Source organism: Prorops nasuta, unplaced genomic scaffold, assembly GCF_024137725.1.
Source record: "Prorops nasuta isolate Cenicafe-Biocafe unplaced genomic scaffold, Cenicafe_Pnas_1.2 PNAS00017, whole genome shotgun sequence".
In the NCBI taxonomy this organism is placed as follows: Eukaryota; Metazoa; Arthropoda; class Insecta; order Hymenoptera; family Bethylidae; genus Prorops; species Prorops nasuta.
Window position 1 is genome coordinate 3,379,258 of NW_027116814.1, and position 26,756 is coordinate 3,406,013.

General features: G+C 41.1%; 2 protein-coding genes across 3 annotated transcripts; both read right to left on the reverse strand.

The window, feature by feature from the left end:
- Nucleotides 1–80: 80 nt before the first annotated feature.
- Ipk1 (Inositol phosphate kinase 1) lies at nt 81–26,537 on the reverse strand. 2 transcript variants are annotated; one of them, XM_066737065.1, is made up of 8 exons: nt 26,290–26,537; nt 4,113–4,275; nt 2,290–2,494; nt 1,402–1,601; nt 924–1,289; nt 546–850; nt 271–465; nt 81–193 (listed from the first exon to the last, which is right to left on the reverse strand). In XM_066737065.1, the coding sequence occupies exons 2-7, from the start codon at nt 4,230–4,232 to the stop codon at nt 279–281; spliced, it is 1,383 nt and encodes a 460-aa protein (XP_066593162.1). In that variant the 5' UTR covers nt 4,233–4,275; nt 26,290–26,537; the 3' UTR covers nt 81–193; nt 271–278. The 2 variants fall into 2 exon arrangements, with proteins under 2 accessions (XP_066593162.1, XP_066593161.1); XM_066737064.1 differs by lacking the exon at nt 81–193 and having other exon boundaries at nt 240–465.
- LOC136779618 (protein BTG2-like) lies at nt 7,468–14,059 on the reverse strand. The gene has a single exon (XM_066737304.1). It carries the CDS (start codon nt 13,329–13,331, stop codon nt 12,813–12,815), a length of 519 nt encoding a protein of 172 aa, XP_066593401.1. The 5' UTR covers nt 13,332–14,059; the 3' UTR covers nt 7,468–12,812.
- Nucleotides 26,538–26,756: the final 219 nt, after the last annotated feature.

Sequence of the window (26,756 nt, forward strand, 5' to 3'; positions counted from 1 at the left end):
TGTCGGTACGAGGCAGAGCTCGACCAATCACTTTTCGAGGTTGCCTCGCGCACGTGCTCTGCTCCAAAACTTGTCCAATTTACATCCAATTCATGAAAGAAGCTCCTGTTTCATTCAGCTTTCCAAACTCGGTCTCCCGTGCTACACTGCTCAATATCAATTATCCAGTGGAATATTCTTTCTCGCTCTTTATCTAAGAAAGAAAAATTAATTTTAAAATAAATTTGTTTTTAGACGCATTCAATCTTTTTATTAACGTGTAATACAGACAATTAAAATTATTTCCTCTCTGTTGCTTCTACTGCTAACTCATCAGAAGCACATCTGAGTACATTGGCGTCTCGTTCCTGGTGCTTTTTGATCTTGTGAACGTTCTTCGGATCTAAATCTGCCACGTTTACGTTACTCAGGAAGTATTTATCGTCCGAAATTATCACAGCATTCTTATTACTTATAGAATCATGTCTGCAAAATATTTTCTCGCTTTAACGTCAGTATTGATTACAGTGGCATCGATTTAAAAATGAATGATTGTACAAACTTACAATTGAGTTTCCTTAAAAGTTACCAAAATTGAACAGTCTCTCGCTGTGCAATATAAAAAGTAATTCTGTAATAGGAGCAAAAATTCATTGGGGACAGGAAACGTCTGCTCGAGTAATTCTCGAGTATCCGGTGTTTTATGAAATTTATTTAATCCAAAATAAACCATGTCATTGTCAATTATAGTTGAATATTTGCCATAGATATCATTGACAATTTCTGCAGGCACGTAGCACAATTTTTGCATACGAAGGATCCTCTCCAAAATGCTATTCTCCGGTAATTGGGGCTCGCCAAAGTCGCAAGGCTGAAACAAAAAAAACATCTTTAATATTCCAATAACAAACTCATAAAAGAAAAAAGCAAAAATCAAGAGTTACCTCATTAGTACGAAAAATCACGTTTGCAGATTCCTTTGCAGTGGAAGAATAGGCAATATCAGCTGAATTCCACTCATCCAAATCATTTTCATGATAATTTCGCAAAAGTGCATCGCAAACCACGTTGCAAAACCTGTCAATATTTTTACCGTGCTCATCAAAGCCAAACCAATCTTTCAAAACAGCTCGAGCTAAATCCACATGGGAGTTGTGATCGTAAACAACGTTACCATCCTTGAAAATCTTCAAATTATTCTGCGGATTTTTGAGAAGAGCCTCCAAGGCTCTGCAGATTCTATTTCTGCGTCCAGAAAATAAATCCAATGGACAATACTGGCTCCTCGATTGAATTGCAGCCACCCTGAGCTACAAGAAAAACAAAATAGATCAGAAACGTGAATTATTAATGAACAAGCACTCTCCTACCAGATTATGCTCATCCTGAATCAATGCTCAACGTTATCAAAGAAAGAATCACCTTGTAATACTGCGTGAGACAATACGAGCATTTTTGCAATCTCTGCGCCTCGGCATTGTGATAGCCTTGCTTCGGTTTAATCTCCACACAGAATGCTGGACTGTTTTGCACACAAGCACGTTCCACTTGGTGAGGCAAAAGGCAGTAATCAGGATACACAGTGGCAAACTCCTCGATTATCCTCTGGTGTCGTCGTCGCTCTGAAAAAATCCAAATGCTTAGCAAACCAATTGATTCTTCAGTATCGTTGACTTAAATTCTAGCTCGTGTTTCGACTGGCCGGGGCGCCAGGGAGCGCATAAAAATGTCGAAATGCAGCGCGTCACGCTCTTCGCTATGCATTTACGCAGTTTGTTTGCACGATATTTGCGTTTGGGTTTGAAAATAAACCACCTACACGGTCGTTTCGCTCGTAAAAATATCAGTATCGTCATCGAACCACCGAAGCGATCTTCCGAGTGATTCACGAATACCAGGCGCGTTATAAATTTCCTCCAGGAGGCGATAACTCGGCCGGTGGCAATTTGCATGAGAGGCTCGTGGAATTGGCGCAAACTCTGCACGATTCGGACGGATCGCTCTTCTTCGCCATTAATTTATTCGCCAGGGGTTCTCATCCGAGGCGTAAATATTATTGTGCTGAGTTTTTTTCAGCTTTTTTCGCGCCTATCGAGCCTGCACGTTGGAGTTTGCTGGAATTCCAGGGGAAGAGACGCGATTGGAGCCACCGTGCCGGATCGAATCCTCCGGTTAAGGAAATGCCAAAGGTCTGCGTCGGATGCGAACTGCAAAAATTCAGAGAGTCTACCATTACTATTGCGAGCAGCACAATTGGCTCCTCGAGCCACTGGTTTCGTTTTTCTCTTATTCTTCGCTTTTTTTGCTTACCTGGACGGGATGGGAAAATGCGCCTCGAGAGTTCTTCGACGCTCCTTTTCGAGTACTGGCGGATTTCAGGGACTTTTGCGTAATCGCCCAGAAAGAAAGTCGCTACGTGTTTGGCGAATCTGTATTCTCGCTCGGCCCAGCGTCTCCCCACTTCCGGTCTGCCCTCCTCCAGTGACCATTTCCTCAACCGCAACACGCACCTCTCCTGCAAATACATTTTTATGAGTGTGGGGTTCTTTTTTTCGATTGTTTCACTGTTGAAACTTCAAAATAAAAGGGAAAGAGGATTGTGGAATATTTTTTAGTGTTTTTAAATGTTATAAGAGTTTTAATTTTTCTATGAAAGTGTTAATTAGGATTATTTTCTCCTGTAAATACATTTTCATAAGTATTGGGTCCTTTTTTTTTTATTTATTTCCGTTGAAATTTCGAAATGAAAGGAAAAGAGGATTGTTGGAAATTTTGTAATGTTTTTAATGTAATAAGAATTTTAATTTCTCAATGAAAGCGTTAATTAGGATTATTCTCTCTTGTAAATAGATTGTTATAAGTGTTGGGTTCTTTTTTTTGTTTATTTCACAATTGAAATTTCAAAATGAAAGAAAAAAAGGATTGTAAAAAATGTTTAAGTGTTTTTAAATGTAATGAGAATTTTAATTTCTCAGTGAAAGTGTTGATTAAGGTAATCAGGAATGATTCCATAAAAATAATAATGATTAATTTCTGGTATTTTGCGATCCACGCAAAATTCGAATATAAAATTCTGAGTGACTTTCGCGCGTAAACGATAATTTCTGCTGGTAATTGGGTCGATTACCACGGGGAGGGTAAAAATAAATGTGCAAAAAAAGGGAAATATAGAGAGAGGCATATGCGTCATGTCTAACTTTATTCAGTAATGCCTTGTGCGGCGATTGGATCGATACTCGGTCGAGTATCTCGCCACCTGTGACGTGGCTGCAACTTTTTTATGCGTCACTACGACATAGACTCGAGCGTCTATCGCGAAAATATCAGCGAATCTGGAACAGGAGCTTTTAAACGCGAGTCAACCCTCGCGTAGCTTCCAGCGAGAACGCAATTTTTCACAACAGTTTCACTGCATTTTTTTCTTCGCGATTAGAAACAGCAAAAAGAGAGATTTAACACTGGCCTAAAACAGTTTTTCTCGAGAAAATGAGTTATCGTTGGGAAATCGTGGGAAAAGAGGCATTTTTCTGGAAATTAGAAATTTTCTTACGATTTGGTAAAATAATATCGACGAAACTAATTTCGAGGATTCGAATCTGAATTTCTCGCGACCAAAGGAAAAATAAGAAAAGATTAAGGAGGGATTTATCAGGAGGAGGCAAAGTTTTCTCGAGAAAGCGAGTTAATGTTGGGAAATGGATGGAAAACGAGTGATTTATCTGGAAATTAGGAATTTTACTACGATTTGGTAAAATAATATTATTAAAACTAATTCCGAGGCTTCGAATCTGAACTTCTCTCAGCCAAACAAAAAAATAAAAACAGATGGAGTGTGAATTTTTTGAAAATTAGAAATTTCTTACGATTTGGCAAAATAATATCGACGAGGCTAATTTGGAGGCTTCGGATCTGAACTTCTCTCAACCAAACAAAAAATAAAAACAGATCGAGTGTGAATTTATCATGAGGAGCGCAAAGTTTTCTCGAAAGGAACGAGTTGATCGAATAAGGAGGGTGGGAAGGGGGGGGGGTTGGGATTTGTTTGTCCGAGATTAGGAATGGTGGAATAATTGATTTCGTAATGTTTGTGTAATGGTGATGAAGCTGTCGTACGTACGACGCACATTACTCACGCGAGAAAAAGCGACGACGATGTTTGCGTTGCCCTCGCCCCGATACGAGCATCTTTCCACGTTTAGCCATTCCTCTTTGCTCGACGACTCCTCCCTCTCCCTCTCCTCCTCTTCGTCCATTCTCCTCTCATCGGCATTGACCCTCTCGTTAAAACTCCATTTACTTGCACAGAGAAAAGACACAAAACATTTTTCACTAATCATCCATCGATATCGTTCCACTCGCAATTGTATCGCATACTAAATGCTGTATATATATAGTATATTATACAGGGTCCAAGGGTTAAAACGAAAAATTGAGGATACAAAAATTAATTTCTTTTCTTAAATGAAAAATACTGGTTTTTCATGAAATTATATTATATACTAAATGTGTTTATATATAGTAAATACAGGGTCCAAGAGATAAAACGAAAAATTGAGGATACAAAAATTAATTTCTTTTCTTAAATGAAAAATACTGATTTTTCATGAAATTATATTATATACTAAATGTGTTTATATATAGTTAATACAGGGTCGAAGAGATAAACCGAAGAATCGAGGACAAACATTGTATTTTACTTTTTAATTTAAAAATACTGATTTTCTATAGAACTTTTTGGAAATTTTTTTTATTTGGATTTTCCACTGGAAAATCTCGTGTGGAGAAAATTCAACTATTTTCCAGTCTGAAAGATAAAGAGGATTCTACGTCCATAGACTTGGTCGTTTTATCTGTCGGACCCTGTACACGAAAAGTATCGAGCCTCTCGCGAAGAAAAACACAAACACGCGCTTTTCGAGATATTTTTCTTACAGCTGGTGGCGTAGAACGATTATATTGCTATCGAAGCGTTTTTTCATCCGGAGAAACGCGCTGAGAGGGACTCTAATTGGATTTTTTTGTTTTCTCGGGTTATCTCGTCTCCCCGTGACGCAATGGATTTTTAAATCGTGCGAAGATTTGCCACACGGTTCGTTCGGCCAGCCCTGACATTTCTCCAAGGCGGGAGGTGAAAGTCGAGCAATGAAATTCGACGCTATGAATTTGTTCCGAGGAAATTTATGTCTTTCGATGGGTTGTTATGCTGATGTTTCAAATGGAGAGGGGGGGGGGGTGGGAGAAATTTAAAAAGGGGGGGGAAGAGAGACTAGGATTTGGAGGGAGAGAAATTTAGAGAGAAAGAGAGAGAGAGAGAATGGAAAAGATGGTAGATGGAAACTGTGCCAGAACGGCTTAAGGGTAAAAAGAGAATAAGGTGTGTGTGTGTGTGTGGAAGGAAAAGCCTGGCGATGGCTGAGTAGGAGATCCTGAAGCCGTTTGAGTTGCGGAGGCCAGGGCAACAACCGAGGCTGACCTCTCCTCGCCATTCTCGCGTCATTTGGCACGCCTTGAGTCGAACGAGCCTGAAACGACGTCGCTTGTCTTCTCTCGCTATGCTAAACGCTAAGCTAGGCTAGAAAACCACCAGCCAGCCAGAATAACACTCCTCTCCTAAAACTAATATCCGCCCTGCAAACTTCCATTTCTCTCTCTCTCTCTCTCTCTCTCTCTCTCTCTCTCTCTCTCTCTCTCTCTCTCTCTCTCTCTCTCTCTGTTGGCTTCATTACTATATAATTAAATTAATTTTCACTCCAATTAACTTAGCTTTTATTTTACTCATTCGATCGAGCATTCGAGTCTAGAAAAACTGTAGCGATATTCATGATTTCCTTGTTTATACTGTGAAAAACTGGAATTTGCAATTAAAATAATTTCACTCCAATTGATTTGTTTTTTATGTCACTCGTTCAATTGGGTATTTCAGTGTTGTAGAAAAATTGTGAAGCGATATTTCCCTGTTTGTACCGTGGAACATATAGAAACCAACTGGAATTTGCAATTAAAATAATTTCACACCAATTGAATTGTTTTTTATGTCACTCGTTCAATTGGATATTTCAGTGTAGAAAAACTGAAATGATGTTCATGATTTCCTTGTTTATACTGTGAAACATAGAAACCAACTAAAATTTGCAATTAATATAATTTCACTCCAACTGATTTATTTTTTATGTCAGTCGTTCAATTGGATATTTCAGTGTAGTAGAAAAATTGTGAAGCGATATTTCCCTGTTTACTGTGGAACATATAGAAACTAACTGGAATTTGCAATTAAAATAATTTCACTCCAACTGATTTATTTTTTATGTTACTCGTTCAATTGGATACCTCGGTGTAGAAAAACTGAAGCGATATTTCCTTATATTTATGCTGTAAAACATCAAGAAACCAGCTAGAATTTGCAATTGAAATAATTCCATTCCTATTAACTTATTTTTTACTCCACTCGTTCGATCGAGCATGCGAGTGTAGAAAAACTGAAGCGACGTTGATGGTCTTCCTCGTTGATGCTAAATTGTAGAAAACCAGGCAGAATAGCACTGCTTTTTCGAAATAGCTAATCTTTAAAACTCTCCATTTCTTTTCTTCGCGATTAAATTTCTTCTTGGTCAATTCGACGAGCAACGAGTCTAGGAAGACTATTAGCGTTCTCTTGCCAAGCCAAGTTAAAAAAACAATCGACAAAAATAATAAAAATACCGTTTCTCTATTTCAAAAACTCTAAAAATTTGAATCTCACTTTCTTTAATAATTTTCTCTCTTTAAGAACAAAATCTTTAAAGTTAATATTATTAAATTTCTTTCTTTTTTTAAACAGAATCGAGCATTGAGAATCTATACAAGTACTTCCGTCTATAAGAATACACAACGGCATATAAAATAATGGTAAAAATAATAAAAATAACGTTTCTTTATTTAAAAAAACTCGAAACTCACTTCTTTCTTTAATAATTTTCTCTCTTTAAGAATAAATTCCTTAAATTTAACATTATAAAATTTCTTTCTTTTTTAAGTATAATCGAGCATTGAGAATCTATACAAGTACTTCCGTCTATAAGAATACACAACGGCATATAAAATAAACATGGTCTACCTGATCGGATTGGTGATCGATTCCACCAATCATACGCCTGTTGGTTCTCAGAGCTGAAACGTGCACGAGAATTGCGTGAAATATTTGTCTATATATAAATATAAAATAAAAAAGAAACAAAAGAAAATATCAAACCGATCTAGAAAAATCGAGTGATACAAGAATCTTGCTGATAATTGATTTATTAATAAATTCGCACACAAAGATCAGAATAATTGACAATAAAGAAGATAGAATTTCATTACGCAAGAGCAATTAATTTCGTTGATTTCCTACCGACAATTATCACTCTCTACGAAAAAAACCATTTCGTTACACAATATACAAATATAATATATATAGATATAATACAAACCAAGGAGGATGTAGATGAAGGAATAAAAATACAGCATCGATTATATTCATGAAATTTCATAAGCACGAGGCCTTCGTTTTTATTATCTCTGTACAAAAACAGTCGAAAAAATTATAGATTTCTTTCCATAAGATGAATTTTTTCGAGCTCACGGCGTATGTACAAGCGGAAAATCATAGAGACATTATAATAAACCTAAAAACTAAATATACTTTTACATTGTTTGATAATAGACAATAATAATTATAATTGAATATAATTAATGATAAACCTACGAGTCTACAAATTCGAGTTGTGTATGCGCTTTTTTCATATCTTGTTCGTACGGAGTGCCTGTCTGTCGCAGCCTACCACTACCACCAAACAAAGTCATTCGAACCGTCCAAAGAAATTTCCAGGAAGAACTCGTCTGAGTTACACAATTTTCGTCAGCTTTGCGATATGAACGCGTGGAAACCCTTCGAGCTTTCCAAATACGACGATTCGCACCGAAAAGAGTCTTTGAATTTGCGAACAATTTTTAGGTCGAACGATGAAAAAAATTCGTTCATAAAACGAAAAATTCGAATTATCAAGAACTCGATGAAATGTTAAGCAAAAAATTATTCGCGTATGAAAAAACTCTTTTTGATGCTTTTGGGAAACTCGTTAAGAATTTCCACGAAAATCGCAACGTGTTAGTTCAGAAATTTTGCTTCTCCATACAATGATTGCAGAATTGTAATTTTTATCGACGAATTTTGTTATCGCGAACCACCGAAACCAATGAGAAATATCAGTACGTATAATGATAATGTATATCTATATACACACATTGTTTTCGGCGTGAATCGACATGAAAATTCGTCGTTAAAGTTACAGAGTACATATACAGGGTGTTGATAATTCAAATCGAGTAACGAATTTGCTCGGTTTTACAGATACTAAATTTCCCGCAAAGAAAATTTCTTTCGACGGTGTTTTCCGAGCTCGACGAATAATCCGAGTCTCGTGGTTGTAAAATTTATTTCGTGCTTCGTTGCTGCGAATCTCCAATTTACAATTTTTTTTATGTGTTGTAAGAGTGTGTGTGTGTGTGTCCCGAAACGAAGAAACTCTCACGTCGCACGCTTCTCTTATTCTTAAGTCTCTCTCTCTCTCTCTCTCTCTCTCTCTCACACTCTTGCACAGAAGAAGAAAGAATTCCGGGAAACCGAAAGGTAAGGTAAACACTATAGAAATCAGTCGATTCAGCGAATTGGAATTTGTCAAGCAGTAGCTCGGGTTACCGTTTCTCAGAATTTCGGACAAAAGGAGAAAACATCGACGATGAACGAAAGATCGGGCGCGGATGTAAACAAACAAAGGGGAGAGGGGGGAGTTGGAACGCGAAGGCGAAGAAAAGAAGAATGAAATTTGTTGTCGTTACGAGATGAGACGTTCTAGGTAAAGAAGATATTACATGGCTAACTTATATGTCGAGGGTACGTTTCGTAATCACAGTAAATACGTATAAAGCATAAACGACGCTAATCAACTGATAATTAACGATATAAATGCACTTTAATGGAATTGCCAGTCTCGTTGTTGCTCGCGCAAAATAGAAACCAACAACGAACGTTCTGTATTTTTATATATACTATATATATATCTTTCTTTAAAATTCTATATATTCGCCTCTTTATCAACGCGTTCGAGTAATCCCAGCAATTGCACGAAAGATTATTTTCTCATCGATCGATCGAAAGAAGGTACGAGTAGAAAGAAAACGAGAGAAACAAGAGTATATATATATATGTATATAAGCATAATAATCGGTGTTTCTTCAATTTTCGTTGGAGAGAACGATCGCTACTGATCAACGAGAATATACACAATTATAAACGGTTTACCCTACCCTGCCATTTCTCGCACACCCCCCCCCCCCTATACCCTCCCTTAAACTCACAAATTCCTCAAGACTGTCCCCCGGATCCTAGCCAATACGGTCTCGCTCGCTTCGTCCCTCTTTTTTTATCCTTTACAACGTTGATTATTTTCTCGTTTTATTTAAAAAAATACTGAATTAACCAAGCTAAAATCACAGACTTGCCGGGCTCCCGTGTGGCCCGGCTGGTTTGTACAAATTCTTCCTGAAGGATTCTATATAGTTACAAGATTTGTGTGTGTGTTTATGTGTGTGTATATGTGGTTACACGAGTGTAAGTGTGCGTGGAACAGTGTAATAATTACAATTGTGGCCTCCCCAGGAAAAAATCTCCGGCGAAAACCAGTCGCCCCGAGAGAAACTCAATTGTTTTGCATTAAAACTCGCCGAATCGTCGATGTAAACACGTGAATGGTGGAATTTTTCAACGGAAAGTCTCGGGGAGAGATCGTTTCGCCGGGCTTTTTTGGCCAATCGACGAAGGGTCGCGCGGTTTGGAAAGGACGATGAGAGAAGAAAAGCACGAAAAAAGAAAGAAATAAGTGAGAAAAATCCTAGCCTAGAGTTTGTACTGTGGACGTGAATAGCAACTTGAACCGAAAATAATATTCTAAGTAAAATCGGAATTACGATTAGAACGGTTTGTGTAACTCTACATATATCTCTGTCTCTCTCTCGCTTCGCGCGGTTCGCAAATAATTAGACGTGCAGTCGTTCGTTCGTTACATAATAATAATAATAATAAAAATAGTAGTACTCGATAACGTATGAATAATTACAATAATAATAAAATCAAGATGCTAAAAATACACAAGTTTTTAGGTACACGGAGTTAGTCGGACAGAAAATTATTCGTAGCCTTCGATCACAAAGAAATTTCTCGCGAATAGAGAGAGCAAAACACGGCTATAAGCTATATAGACTAATACGATAGATTACTACTCTGTACTGGGAAGATAGATTCGTCGTGGGTTTGAATATACGAGAATAAATCGATCGGGACGAATACAAAAAGAGAAACGGAGTAATTTCGATTGCTATACACATGCCGACAGTGTAAGTACATACATACATATATATACACACACACAAATCATATATACATACATATACAGACACACGCACGAATATATACGTAAATACACATTGCCAAATCTCTGTATATGTATATGTATCACTGTTCTGTCCAATTAGGTCGTTTACATACGGAGATTGCTTTGTATTGTCTCTCTATTCTTAGTTTAATCACAGACACGGTTTCCATAATTGCTACGTACAGAGCTTTCGAGCGCTTAAAACGCGATACCCCCCCCCCTTTTCAGCAAGCCTTTTTTTCAGCACGCACCAAGCATTTTCACACGCTTCTCGCAGCAGATATAAATTCCATCATCCCCTTTATCTCACAATACGACTCCTCGTGGAAACTCTCGCTATCGCTTCTTCGTTGTATCCTCGCTCGGTTATCCTACCCCCCCCCCCTCTTTTCTCGATCAAGCCCAGCTCTCTCGACCAATCCGATCGACTCGGCACGAACGAACGATAACTTGCCAATTTCTAGCTTTTATATACAATATTCTTGTTGCAGTGCTCTTCTTTTCTTGCACTCTTTTGTCCCCTCTCTTCCCAATTAGAGAATTAAATTTTGTATAAATAATTGTGTAAAAAATACTGTCTTGGACAAGAAAAAGAAATAGCAAAAATATCTAAAATAGTATAATTTAATTATACAAACTATCGCAATATCATATGTACAATTCGATTGCTTTTCTTCGCCGATAAACTATATCCGTAATATTACATAGTGTATATATGTTTATATATATATATATATATATATATATATACGTGTATAGGAAACGCAAGTTGGAACCGTTGCCTGGAACGGTAAGCGTTGATAACTGAGCCGGTATAAAAACGAAATGGACAAGTTACCGTCCGCGCAATAAACGATTAAGCGAATGCATCTCGTTTCGCGTTCAGTGGGGTAAGCGAGAGATTCTCTCCCGGCACGAGCATGCAAGATTTTCTCCACTAGCGTCTGGGAGAGTCCCTCGAAAATGTTTACCTTGGTTGTCACCTGGACACATCATTCCTCCTCCCCGCTGAACGCGCTCGAGATAAAATCACAGCTGCCTGGTTTTTCCCCCCTTTGCCTCGAAAAAGGCGAATTTCGATACATGATTCTCTTCGTGGACGATACACGATTTTAGTGTACAATTTTTTGTCTCGAGCCCTCCCCTCTCTCGCTCTCTCTTGCTCTCTCTCTCTCTCTCTCCCTATGTACATATATAATAAACTCTTCGCTACCTTCCATGCCGCATTAAAAACCTGAATTATTCTTCCCGCACACATTTTTACCCTTTTGTTTCTAAAGATAAGAACGAGAGACCCCAAATAGCGGTAATACAACCAGTAATGGTGCGAATTACGTAGATCCTGGATGACGAGTCAACTGGGGGATGATGACGATAACGATGATGCCGATGGTCCAGCTGGTCTTGGACGAGAAAATGGCGGCTCTGGCGAGCTTCGTCTCGCTCCTCTGTTTACTCTCTCGCATCCTTCCAAGAAGACGATGCATACACGTCCGTGATGTTGTTGTTCAGGCTCGCGTGTGTGTGTATGTGTGATTCCTGGAGATCTCCAGCGACAGGATTGGAAGAAAGAGTACTCGCTCTGTTATTCAACCTCGACGATGCTACCCGAATAACGACTCGAACGTAGCAAATGGAAGCAGACGTTGATAAAAACTCTACTGGTGTGTGGAACGTTACTGGTACATTCTATTGCAACGTTCGCGGGATCTCCCACGTATGTCCGAAGCGGCGACGACTGTTCCTCCGGCAAGAATTCCATCTTCGTAGAATATTTCAAAGAAGGCTGAGATCAAATCGACGAAATGTACGTGTGTATGTGTTTGTATATATATATACATATATATATATATATATATATATCTGTGTATATAAAAAAAAGGGTCGGAGAGTCCCTGGTTTCTCTCACTGAAGAGTCGGACGCACTTTCTCACAGTCAAAAATCGGGAACCAGAGAGAACAACTACTGGCCAGGATATTCCCCTTCCAAAACGCTAACATCTCGCTCTAGATAGGCGAGGGGAAGGGGGAGGCTTATCCGTTCCTTAGGACTAGACTCGATTTTGCCAACAGGCTGGAGATCCTACGGGCAGTAAGTGGAAAGCACGGAATCAGAAATGGTTGTTTCTTCGTTGTTGACGTTTGTTTTTTTCTCGTTTCCATATAGTGTGTGTCGTGGGAGAGCGGCGAAGCAGTGACGGATCGAGAGAGAGAGCACGTAATCGAGGATGCAGGAGAGCGACGATGATGCGCGGCGAGGTGATGATGATGATGATTCTGGGTCGTCTTTTTCTTGTCGAGAGTCGTTTGGCGGTTCATCAAAGATGCAACGTACAGGAGGAGGAGGCGAGAGACGGCAGCGACGGCGAATGATGGATGATCGCTTCAACTGGACACGAAGGCAGCGATTTGCTCGCTAAACTGCGTGTGTTCCAGCAGAAGGGAGTCCTTGCAGCTCTCGAATTGCGGTTGTTGTTGTTGCGGATGTTGCTGTTGTTGTTGGATGGGCTGCTGGATCTGGTGGTTGGGTTCGTCCGGTTCCGGGCCAGTGCGCTCGTACAGGACGCAGATGGAACCGTTCTCGCCAATCCTGTAAGAAACCTCCGCGGGATCGATCCACATGGTGAGCTCCGTTGGAAAAAGATTGTGCAGCACCGTTGGCAGCAAGCCAACGTTTGCACCAGCCTGAGCTATCACCGGGTCCATCTTCCCGTTGATCCTGATGCATCTGTAACCGCTGCCCCTGTTCGGCCTGTCCGGGAACCAGTGATCCCTGTAGCGTAGTCTCAGAACCTCCGTTAGCGACGATTTGAACATCTCCAATTGCCTCTCCGACAGTTGACCAGCTTGCAGACGCAGCAGGTGCACCAGGAAATCCGCCGCCGACACGATTTCTAGTCTCATGATTGCGGTACTCTCGAAACTTCGGTGCGTAGGGCTAACATCCACTTTTGACTTTCTCCCGAACCGACGCGCCGACGCGTCTCTCTCTCTCTCTCTCTCTCTTTCTTTCCTTCTCTTTCTCACTGTTGATTCTCTCACTTTGACCAGCACTATGTTTTCCGTGTGTATATTATTCTATTTTATTCTGTTCCTCTCTCTCTTTGTCCCTTTCTCCTCCAGGAAAGCAGCAGCAACAGCGTCGTCGTCGTCGTCGTCGTTGTCGTTGTTGTTGCGTCGTCACGGTGGACAGGGAGATGGCAGCCGTACCGTTCGTTTCTCCACAAAATGGCGGCGTCGCCACGTCGCAGCGTACCGCTCCAGCTCGTATTTGCCTTTTCTTCCTTTCCACACTCGCACGCCCTTTTGCAAGGCGTGCCCCACTGCTTGTCTCGTTCTAGATGAAACCTGCGAGTCACTTCCAAGATTCTCGCGATTCTTCCACACACTGATATTTATCGATTGTTTCAACTCGGCTCTGTGTCTCCCCCCTCTCTAGCTCTATCTCGCTCTGCTTCTCTCTGGTTTCTCTGCCTGGGAATATTCGCGGTTTTCGGACCTTTCGGTAGGATCGGGTGTAGTAGCGTTCTTGTGTATCAGTGTCGTGTGTTTGTGTTTTCTACGAGTGGATCGCGTTGACCGAGACTCGACGGACCTACAGCCACCGAACGCCGAGGACTTTCGAATGGCAGCATCGCAGCTTTCCAAGCCAGACGTAGCCTCGCGTCTCTTTGTTAGGTTTCGCGGTGGTGGGGGCTCCTGGACGCTCCGCCAACCACGGCCCGCCTCCCGCGGTCACGTGACTGCCATCCGCTGCGCGTTGGCACACAGCGCACGATTCGCGTGCAGCTGCGTCCCGAATACGGACAGCCAGTGTCTACGACCGCGCAACAGTGGTTCTCAATTCGCTCGAATAACGCAGTTTGTGCTGCTCTTCCATCGCGGATAATGATAAACACTCGCCATTACTCGTGCGCGTATATCCATCCCCCTACTCTCGATCCTCCTCGCTTCTTTCTTTGTTTCGACTCTCCGTTGGCTGAAAAATATTCGACGAGGATCCATGCTCGACTTTCGTGGGAAACGCCATGACTCGTTCTCTCGATCGAGGGAGCGCCTTGGAATATCGCGCTGCTCGATATCGTTTACGTAATTCTTTCCGTGTAATTACTCGTGTGGTGTTTTTGCAGCGATTCCCACTTTTTGCTTGCCAAAGAATCCGTTAATTATTCACGATGCTTGTTTATTTTGGTAGAATGAGCACCGCTATTCCTACTAGAAAGCTGCGTAGGCCATAACGCATACTAACCAGCCGCGATTCGCGGTTCGTGGGAGCCTGACATGAAAATCTGCCGCCTACGATTGCCTGATATTTATCGCGCCTGAAGAAATAGACGTCTAACAGTTCACAATGAACTTTTCCGCCGGTGAGAGCTCGTTAACTCGGCACCAAAAAATATACGTCGAACGCTGATTAATCTTGGAAATTTCGTAAAAGCTATTCGTGGAAAGATCAGGAGAGGTTCATGGGAAAAAAGTTCAAGTTGATAGATAAGATTCGTGTACTTGGATGAGTTTGGAAAAATAAACAGGGGAATTAACGAGGCATATTATTATACATTGATCGATATCGACGTTTCAACAGGGGTTCTCAATCGCAATTTGTGAATGGACAGAAATACGCTATACAACTATTGTTACAGAAACGTCTAGGAAGAATCGTAAATACAGTCGTCGGTTCAATGGCCCAGTCGAGCCCTGACGGAGTTAAATAATCCTTCCCTGTAAATATTTGCCGCGGGAATCGAACCGGGACAGAAATGAAAAAGTTTCGCAGCCAAAGCGTCGCTTCCACCATCTTTTCTCCAATCGAAATCTCGACTTGCCGTTTAACGACGGTCGCCGTCGGGTGAAATGCGGGTGCGTGAATCTTGAAAGGCGATGTGCAATGCCGTTGGAGAACTGGTTCGTTTTGCGATCGGCTAGCTCTCGCGTGCAGCTGCCGTCGAACTCGCGTTTATCTCGCCCGGATACACGGAGCGGCGACTCGCTTCCGTCGGAGAGGAGGAACGATAAGTTGTGCCGCGAAAACATTTCGCACGGCTGATTAAAGCGTCGGGAAGCGTCGGCTTCCATTAAAGCTGTTAGTCCATCGTTAGAACTCGGTCGAAAATCAATAGGTCTGACGCTTCGTGCAGGTTTCCACCACCAGTTCCGCACGACCGGTCCCCGCGCTTATAACCGGTAAAACAGCTATATCGATGATTATGTTTTTAACGAGCGTCCATCGGAGATCCTGCTCCAATTAAATTCCCAATATGCGGAAAAATTTATCCCGGTGAAATCCAAGTATATTATACCTCCGACGGTACCTCGAAGCTGCGTTATCATCGCAACATGGAATAATTTATTTTCCACGACAAATCGCTCGAGGAGCTCGCGACGAGTCGCTGCGTGCGGGAAGGTGGAGCGTCGTCGAGGCTCGCGAGTGAAAAATATTAAAGAGGATGGAACCAAGCGAGCGAGACGTCGTGCGGAGGACGAGGCCCCGTTATCAGGAGGAGAGCCGCCGATAGCGATAACGGTGATATTTAGCACTGATAACACTGCTCGCTCTCGTCAGGTCGCAACCCCCCCCCCACCCTAAAATAACCCGACGAACGTGTGTTTTTAGCTGCGACATACACGATTTTTCAGATAATCCTGCGATACAACAATTTCCTGTTGACGATAACCAAACAAAAACTTTCGTTTTCGTCGAATCGTCTCGCGAAAACAAGCGAATCCTCTCCATTCTTTCCACAACCCACCCAACTTTTTCATCCTTTTTCGTATCACCGCCGCAGCTCCACGGGGTACAGTCGCGATAGAAAGTTTTTACGTTGGAAATTTTTCGAGGCTATTAAAGTTGTTGTCGACGGAGGCTCTTGTTCGAATGGATCGGGACGCGAGGAGCGAGATTCGGGTGTTATCGCGGGAAGGAAGCCAGCGCGAAGGCTGACATAACTCTGTACGGGGGCCCACACCACTACTACGCTCCTCGAATGTGTTTGCTCGGGTTCAATGAAAATACGGCGAGTTCGGTGCTGACGTCAAGCTTGGCTCATCGCGGCTACTTTCAAAACCCCCCCACCACTTTGCTTATCCATCCTGAGAAAGTCTCGAGATCCGAGCGTTTCTCGCTTGCCAAAAACCACTGAATTTTTTTCCCCTCCGCTCCTATGACGCAGGGGTGCCGCGCTACACACTGACACTCCACACACCTTGTTCGACATTTTTCGAGGAGAATAATCAGTTTTACGGTCCAATGAAAGAGCGTGGAATTTTTTTTCATCGCGAAAGGTGTTCCTTCGGTATTTTCACGGGCACAGAATTACCCGGAATGACCCACTCGTCAGGAGTAATGAGGTTTTATCGTTAATAATTAAGAACCCCCCCCCCCCCTCTCCTTCTCGTACTCAAAGAACAACACGATTATTGGATTCTTCGATTCACCCCGCACGATCCAAGGTAATAACAGACCTTCCTCCGACCGTTCGATACGTCTTGGAAAACACGTCCGGGTCAACATCCATCGGACGTCACGTATATTTACCGAAGCAACGAGAGACAAAGATTATACCTCGCCTTACCACTTGATATCCAATTTACGATTGCGCATCGCTTTATTTTTGCATATTAAACGTGTTTTCTTTGATTGTTTCATATTTTGATTATTCGATGTTGACGATTGTACAGTTTTTGCTCGTACAAAAATTGAAATAATTTTTTATAAACAAAAACTAAAACTTTGCTGTATTAACAATTATCTATTATGCATGATTGTTTGATCCAAGCTCACTAGGTTGAATTCCGATGGACGATTCATAGAGACAAAAATAAAACAAGGAAAAAGAGGATTTTTGTTGAATAATGGAAATCTTGGAGGTTTTTTTTAATCGTGTTTTATTTAATTGTTTCACAATTTTTTGTGATTCGACCTTGACGATTATACACTTTTCGCTCGTACAAATATTGAAATAATTTTTTATAAATAAAAACTAAAAATTGTTCTATCAACAATGATATATTATGCATGATTGTTTAATCCAAGCTGACTAGGTTAACGAGTTCCAATGGACGATTCGCAGAGACAAGAATAAGACAAGAAAAAGAGGATTTTTGTCGAATAGTGGAAAACTTGGAGGTTTTCTGATGGAAGAAAGTTGGAAAGCTGAATGTAATATTGTCCGGAGGCTGGAGTATAGTGGCTTGCGCGAGACCGTCACCACACTCCACCGTTACTTTATTTTAATCGGTTAACCGTTTCTTACGGTTACCACCATAAGTAGAACGTCTGTACGTGGCGCCGAAGGCTCTTGCTGCCTCAGCCAAGATACTTTATTTCTCTCGAGCCAGCGATAAATCTGAAAAACTTTATAATCGACAAAATCGATTTTTCCATGAATAATCCACATACGATTCTCGCTTATCAACGATAACTCATCGAGGTTCTCAACCTGTCTCCCTTGTACGAGTTATAGAGTCGTAAATAAAGCAGTGGGAAAGAAATTTTTACATTTCTTTTTTCGCAATCCCGTAATTCAGCAATTTTATTACGAGCTTTGTTTCGAAATGCAAAGATTTACGCGTGAATCACGGATAATGCTAATTAGGAAGGGATTAGGCCTGGAAAGTACGTTACAAACATAAAGGAGGGATACGCTAGTGGAAAATGAGCTTGATGGAAAATTATGTTTCGGCTTTGTCATTCTGGAAGGACAGCAAACCCACGCAGCTATATATATATATATATATATATATACCGTCTAAGGTGCGTAGGTAGAAAGGTGCAATAAATGCAGTTACAATGAGACTTATTAGCAATTCTATCCGTGCACCAGAGATCCTTCATTAGTCCCATATAAACACATTATTATAATCCGTTGTTGTTCCAAAGCCAATCTAGGCGTTCTTACCGCGCGTCAGGTGTAATTTTACAATCCTAATAATCACCATCCTTTATTCTCTCTCCTTTTTCCTCCCTTCCATCGAATCAGTCCTTCGCGAAACCATGTCAACGTCGTAAATCTCCTTTCGAGGGAAAAATCCTACGATTCGTGTTAATCTCTTTCGCTGGTGCTGCGGGTCGAGTTTTATGGGGGAAAATGGGGATTTTTAGGAGGAAGCCGAGGTGGGGGGTGGGGGGGGGGGATTTGAGAGTCGAGTTACAGGGTCTGGAATTTTGAATTTTCCTGGGTTTTTCGAGGGACTCGTGCGTGAATTTTCGCTTTCTGCTTTTGTAGAAGGCTGGCCGAAGGGGGGCGGTGGAGAATATAGGAGGGGGGGGGGGGGGGAGAGGATTTGCGTCAGAGGCGCAGAGACGGCAGATGTTTTTTGGGGATGGGTGCCGACGGCGCCGCTCCCCCATTGCCAAGCACGAAAAGCGTCGTCAGCCATGCTATATACCCTTCTCGTTTCACAAAGGTTTCCCATGTTGCCACATCTACACCGCCCTTTCCTTTGTCTCTCTCTCTCTCTCTCTCTCTCTCTCTCCGTTTTTATGCATCCTCCTCTCTTCCTATCTACACTCATCCTACCTTAGACTTAACCTCCGCGAAATTTCTCGCCTTTTTATCCCACTTACCACTTGCAGAGCGTATTCTATTTTTGCACACACCAACACTGTGCACACACAGGATGCTACTCCGACTGAAAAACTGCATATAACGCACCGTACGATCCTCCAACACTGGATCTTTCGATATTTCATGCTGGTTCCATGCTGGACTTCCCGCTTTTCCTTTATCTCGTCTCGTCTTTCGTGCAGTTTGCATTGTTCACTGTCTGTGGCAATGTATTGACCCAGACTTGCCTCGCAATATGTCTCCAGATACCGTCAAATCCTTTGTCTCGTTTCACTGCTTATACAGATCTGAAAATCAATGCTTGGCAATATTTCCCCAGACCTTGCCGCAAGATTTTCCATATTTTTTCCTCCTTCCACCCAGCAGTTTGCACAGATCTCAGTGGTATTTTTAAAGAAAAGTGTTTCCTCGGTTGCTTCGCTCGTCCCTCCCAGCACTCTCTTAGATTCTTGTGGTTATTTAGCCCAAAAAATTTCTGTACTTCAATATTGTAAGTATTCAACGCTTTAGGATGAACGGCAACCTTGCACAAGACTTTCCATATTATTTCTTCCTTCCAGCTACCAGTTTTTACATACCTTAGTGCAAGTTTTAAAGACAAGTGTTTCCCCAGTTGTTTCACTCGTCCCTCCCAGCAAAGTCTCGTAGATTCTTGTGGTTATTTAGCCCGAAGCCTTTCGGTAGTTTGATATTGTAAGAATTCAGCGTTGCTGGAAGGATGGCAAGAGGGGCTTTGAGGGACAGCGAGCAGGTCTGGGCTGGCTATACGTATGCATAGAGGGAGATATGGTGAGTGCACAAACGAGGGAGTCGAGAATCGTGGGCGGATCTTCGCTTGAAATCTCGCTGTAATGCACGTATAGCAGCTGACCCTTCAGAAAAATGCAGCTTTTCGGCTCTTTCAGACCTTCCTCGGCCTGACAGGGCCACTACGCAAGGTCCACGGGCACAAAGAACCTTCAGGGTCATTTTCATCGCTTCATCCCTGCTCGAGGAGGAATCAACACGGTATATCCCCCATCCCTTCTTGGAACCTGCTGCTAAGAACCCGAGCAGGTAGTAGATACTATTTCCAAAGCACACGTATACATATATATATAGAAGTATGTATCACGTTTTCTTTTAAACAAAACACCGTCTCTTCCGAGAAAGCCCTTTGTCCACTGAAAACCAACCCTACCACACACTTTTTTCTCCGTGCATCAAACCAGCCCAAACTAATTCTCCTCCTTCCCCGTATACACTTTTTTTGCTCGAGTAAACCGCAAAATTTCAATTACAAGAAAATCGGTTTTGTTTATCAACGATTCTCGCGACTCTCGACTATAGAAATCTGTATGTAAACAGTAGGGAATTGAGAGTCAACAAAAGAATCTAGCGAGTAGATGGATTGTTGATTTTCTTTCATTCCTGGAAGATCAAAGCACTGGACGAAAGACAGAAGAACACAACACGACACTCGGCATGTGTTTTTACTGAGTTTGTGATTCGAGAGCGTAGAAGAGGGGGGGGGGGGGGAGGGGGGAATTTCCGGTGGTGTGTTTTTTTCGAGTGGAACAGCTGGGCCCGCAATATTTCTTTCCAAGTGCATCTACGATAAGGAAAGTAATTTGTTTTTAAAGTCCGACTATAAGCGAGGTCTGCCGAGGTAATTAAATTAGATCCTGAAGAATTTTACGGCTCTCCGGCGGAAGATTCGCGTACTTATTGGGGTTTATCGATTCGCTGTGAGTTTTTTGTCAGAGTGAGAGAGAGAGAGGGATGGGGAAAGTTTTATTGGTGAGTTATGCACGGGATTAATTGAGAGTTCGGGTGAAATTGTTCGCTGTTGGCCAATGGGGGGCAGCAGAAGCGTGCTCGGCTGGCTCTACCCGCGTGCCATGCGGGTTTCCTCTCATTGTTTATCCCGAAGGGAGACCAGCTGTCTCTCCCGATCCAGCCAGTTTCTTTGTTCCCGGTTCCCAGGGCGTATCGACGCACGGTCTTCCGGGTGACGCACTCGTCGAACCTAGCTTTACCATTGATCATTACAGCCAGCCAGACACTTACCAACCATTTATACTCATTTTCTAATTTCCTTTTTATTATTTCTTTTCAGGTTCTGTTCATGTAGGAAGATTTCTATTTTATAACGAATCGATAAAACTAGTTTCTTCAGTAACTAAGCACCTTACGAGTGTTTAAAATAACGAAATGTCTTAATATTTATGTAAAACATTTATTTTTTAATTCCAACAAAGTGATTATTTTCTAAAAATTCTAACAAACGAATGAACAGCGTTTTCAGCGATCAAAGAACACGGTAAGCACCTTATTAGTGTTCAAAATAAAGAAATATCTTAGTATTTATGTAAAATATTTTTTTTTAAATTCCAACAAGGTGATTATTTTCTAAAAATTCTAATAAACGAATGAACAGCGTTTTCAGCGATCAAAGAACCCGGTAAGCACCGTTATCGTTTCATCGAAATTCACCTCGCTCGCTTCTCACCAAGGGCGACGAATTTACATCAACATTCTTGTTGCTAATCTTTCGGTATCCCCCCCCCCCTCTCTTCGATCAAACTGAGATTCTCACCAAGGTTGACTAATTTTCAAACTTCCCGCCTTTTTACGACCAATCCTCCAATCTGTTTCCCGCAGTCTCCGAGCTTTTGTCTGGATAATCGGGGGTGCCGCTGAAATCTCGCGGTGTGAAAGGCGAAAATCTGCCTACTTTGTTCTCGTTTTTGACTAAGCGGGCAGAAAAACACGAAACCGGGTCACGCGACGAGGAACGAAACGCGTTATAATAAAACGGGGCCAACTCTCGCGAAGCTCAACCAACTAAAGAGCTTCTCTACTTTGCTTTCTGGCCATTTTTCAATCGTTCCCTCGATAAACACCAAAATTAACGCCAAATTTCTCTTTCTTCTCATACACAAAAACAACCGGAAATATAAACATAAAAACCGAAAATAAGAATTCTAAACAAGTTTTTCAAATAATTCAAAAATTTAGCATTTAAAATTAACGCAATTAAAACTGATAAAACATTTTTATTCAACCGGAAGTTATTATATATATTAAACTTAAATATATACTTAATCGCAATTATTACAATAAAAATGTCTCGCAGTTAAAGTATTTTTTCCCAGTGTTTACAATTGTAGAAAAATGCAATTTCTCTTGCTTTTCGCACAAAAACAACCGGAAATATAAGCATAAAAATCAAAAAATAAATATAAAATAAATTTTTCAAATACAAAAATTTAGCATTTAACGTTTTAACGCGATTCGAACAGATTAAAACTGATAAAACGCAAGACAAACATTTATATTCAACCGGAAGTTATTATTAAACCTAAATATATATACTTAATCGCAATTATTACAATAAAAATGTCTCGCGGTTAAAGTATTTTTTTCCCACTGTTTATAATTAATTCGACGAAAATGTAATTTCCCTTTCGCTTCTCTCGCTTGAAATTTCTCTTTTCTTTTTTCTCTCGCTCAGCTCTGCAGAGATTTTATTACGCAGCTCGGTCGGAGAGTCGTGTGCTGATTGTGCTGTGACGCTCGAGTTTGTTTTTTCTGGCTGAAATGCGGTCCAGAAGCGCGAAAAGCTTGATAAGAGGAGGGAAACGCTGCGAAAGTTTGGAGCGCGATTAGCCGAGTCCTAGTTATTTGAGTCAGTAGCCGTTTTATAGGAGTCGGCGGCGTTGCCGGATGGACAGCGTCGAGACACAAAAGGCGGCGTTGCCGGCTCCTCGCGTGCGTCCACCGAGGCCGACCCCTCTCACGCGTATTCCACTAAAATCGGGCAAAACCCGTTGCGCCTCGCCGTAGGACCTTCAGAATCTCACCAATTACGCCCTTGGCGGAATCTGCAATTTGCCAAATTCTCTGCAGAAACCCAACAACTCCAATGAGAAACTCTCAACAACGATAAATGTTTCGGTCCATCTCGGAATTACCGAATACTTTCAAGAATCTCCACTTTCTCAACTTAAACATTTTGGGAGTCTTGAAGATCCATGTGGAAATCATTTTATATATATAGTAGAGTGAAAAACAGTTTTTTATTAAGATTCTGGATTTTCTAAGACTCCAATGAGAGTAATCAATGTTTTGGTCCATCTTGGAATTGGAAAATATTTTCAAGAATCTCCACGTTTTCAACTTAAACATTTTGGGAGGCTTGAAGATCCATGTGGAAATCATTTTTTATATATAGTAGAGTGAAAAACTGTTTTTTATTCAGATTCTGGATTTTCTAAGACTCCAATGAGAGTAATCAATGCTTTGGTACATCTTATAATTGGAAAATATTTTCGAGAATCTTCGCTTTTTCAAGATAAACATTTTGGGATTCTTGAAGATCCATGTTGAAATTATCTTATATATATAACAGAGTGAAAAAAAGGTTTTCAAGAATTCTGGATTTTCTAATACATTCGAATAGAAGTAATTAATGCTTCGTTCCATCTCAGAATTAACGAATACTTTAGAGAATCCCCACTTCTTCAACATAAACATTTCGGGATTCTTAATTTTCCTCAAAGACCCATGTGTAAATCATCCCATATATAGCACAGTGAAAAACAGTTTTTTATCAGGATTCTGGCTTTCCTAAGACTCGAATAGGAGTAATCGGTCATAAATTTAACGAGAGTTTCCGAGGCTTCCTGGTTTCTCAAAACGATATGCTCGAGCTATCGATAATCGTACAGAGATTCAACTCGAGTTATCGAGGATTTTAAATTTCTCGAATGATTCAGATACGAGTGATCAGAGCCCGTGTATCCGTCTCAGATTTAACGAGAGTTTCCAAGGATCCCAAATCTCTCAAACCTTCGCACACTCGTATAATCGATACCTACGACTCCATCCTAGATTCAACGAGAAGCCACAAGGCCTCACTCCTCAAGATTCCAAAGGTAAATTCAATAAAATTGAGAAACGCAAGGCCCGAACAGTCGTGCGTTATCCATCCAGATTCTTCTCTCTAGGACACGTGCGAGAGGTCACGTACACATGCACTCGTCGAACAAAGCGTCGAGCAAAGTAGAAGGAAGCTGGAGTTTCGTGGATGCACCAATAGAGAGATCACGAATTTTCTGGGAAAGAAATAATTCTTATGAATTTTCGGTCACGTTCCATGAATGGTGAAAAGTGGGGGGAGGGGGGGGGGGAACTGCGCGTTTTTTCACTACAAGCTACGTTGCCGAATCTCCTGGGTACATTGTCCCCCGTGCAATTATATAAGGTAGAAAGGGATGGGCCAATGCTGAAGAGCGAATGATGTTTTTTTGAGTGTAAACTTGGAGAGCTGGTGGATATATATGAAAGACCTCCTCCCCCCCCCCCCTCTTCGCCTCTTTGTTTTGCTCCAACTCACTCGCGCGCCCCTCCAGACGCTGTAAAGCGAGGGGGAGGGGATAGGCGCTCTGGTCTCTCACTCGCTCTCGTTTAGCGACGGAGTGGGGGAGGGGTGGGGGTAACCCTGACTACGAGGCCAGGGGGTGGGGGTGGGGGGTAGGAGGGGTCCACGGCGCTCAGCCGGCTGCGCTGTTGCCAAGCGGAAACCACACAGCGCACACACAACTCGAACGTTCTGTTTTCTTCTTTCCATGAACAACAAACCGCTTCTCTATCCTTTCCAGCGCACCAGCCATCCCTAATTAATCAACGTATTATATACATCTATTTATGGACATCGTTCGATTCAGAAATTTCACTCACAATGCCATAGACGCTCATTAATAATTCGATAAACTGCTATCTGCCTGCTTTTACAACTAGAGCTTGCTGCTTGTTTTCTCCTCGATCTCCGTTCTCGTTTCACAATTCTTACTTTGCTTCTGTACTTATTATTTAATTTTGTATCGTAATTGTGGAACACTAGCTCTGCTCTTTTCTTCGCCCGAAAAATCTGGGAAAGTTGATCGCTGCTTTTTGCTGCGCTGCTTGGTGTACATGTGCTTTTTTCTGGTTCAGTGAGTTTTTTTCGGTGAGGGAAAATATTTCAGTGGATTGTTTCTTTTTATTCTTATTTGTTTTATAATTGTTGGGTTTTATTTTAATGTCGTGTGGGATAGAGAGAAAAGGTTCCACTGGGGCTCGTCTGTGCGATTAAATCTGATTCTCTGAGAAACGAAGCAATGGATCGCTCGGTCATGATTCTATATACAGGCTTATACCAGATCTCTTAAGACCAGCCAGGGATATGGGTATATCGCTTTAAACCAACCGAGACGGTCGTTCAGCGCTGCTTATACAATACTACTCCATCGCTTTATATCAGTTTTCCATTTATTTTCTCCGACCAGACTTTATCTTACCTTTTCTATCGATATAGCTGATAAAAATCAATTTCTAATTCTAATCATGTACTCTACGAGATTTTTATTAATACTATACCTATAATTATGTCAGCTTATTTTTCTCGCTAAAAGAAAATACACGAAAACCTGACTCAACCGAGATAACACGTAACGTGAAAAAATTAAATCAAATATCGAAATGCGAAAAACAAACTTGTATATAGATATGAAACTGCGCGGTAAACAAGTTTCCGATAAAAAAAAAAGCTAACATAGGGTGTAACGTTATAGGTATATACTATAGGAGGAGAGGAAACAGTTTAATAATAAAAATATGAGTAAAAGTGGTAATGGTAAAAATAATACGAGCTTGGGTTAAAATAAGAGAGAAAGAGAGAGATATAGAGGAATTTGTTCAATCGGTTTTTTGGATAAGAGAGTTTTTGGAGACGAGCCAGTGTCAATTTTAATCTATTTGGAAACCAGTTCTGGTTTATTTTGTAAAACCTGTTGGCTCGCTTTATGCCTTTTAAAGTAAGGACAGGTGTTGGATGTTCCCTCGAGAGAGAAAAAACAAGTCCTGTGAGACCCAAAATAAAAGCTCCAAGACATTTGGCAGGAGACGTCTAGAAATGACTCAAATATACTGACTAAACGTATATTATTTAATAGAAATTTTGTCGAAAATATGTCACGTTTAATTTTTAAGTGAGGAAGTCGAGATTCCATAATAATTTTGAGAGAACGAGATAATTTTCTTAAAAACTGGTAATAGGTTGAGAAATCAGCGGTTTCACTGCACTTGCAGGAGAACATGCAGGTTCCACAAAATGGCGGAGATGGCAGCACGTATAAGGCAAGTGGAATAACCGTTACCATTGGTCACAATGGTAAGGAGTCGAAATGCAAATAATATCGACAAAAATTACAGAAAACATATCCTAAGATACACTGAATAGATATTAGAAATGAAGATATTAAGCAACATACTCAGCTGGTTCCACGAGAATTCAAAAATCCTAATATCCAACGTCTGACTGCTGATGGTGGAATGAAACGAAGGTCATCGGTTAACAACACTGCAACATCACATTATATGCTCTTCCACAACGCGTATTCATTATTCACACATCGAAACACTGTAAATTCACGTAACAATCGTTATTTCCCCCGATTTTAACGGTGCAAATTCACGGATTCTCTGCCGCATGGCATGGCGACCGCGCACGAACACTCGACTTGCCGCTTTAAAATCTTCTACGTTTCATCTCGAACCTCATTGGCCCGCGCTGCAAACTGACTACCAATTATAAACTGCCATTGCAATTCGCGCGCAAACCACTCTGACAATGTAATATTCAGTTTTAAGCACGCAATATGATTATTGAAATAAAATAAAAATAAGGTTAACAATTATTTTGGATTTCTAAATTATTATAAATCATTTAATTACTATT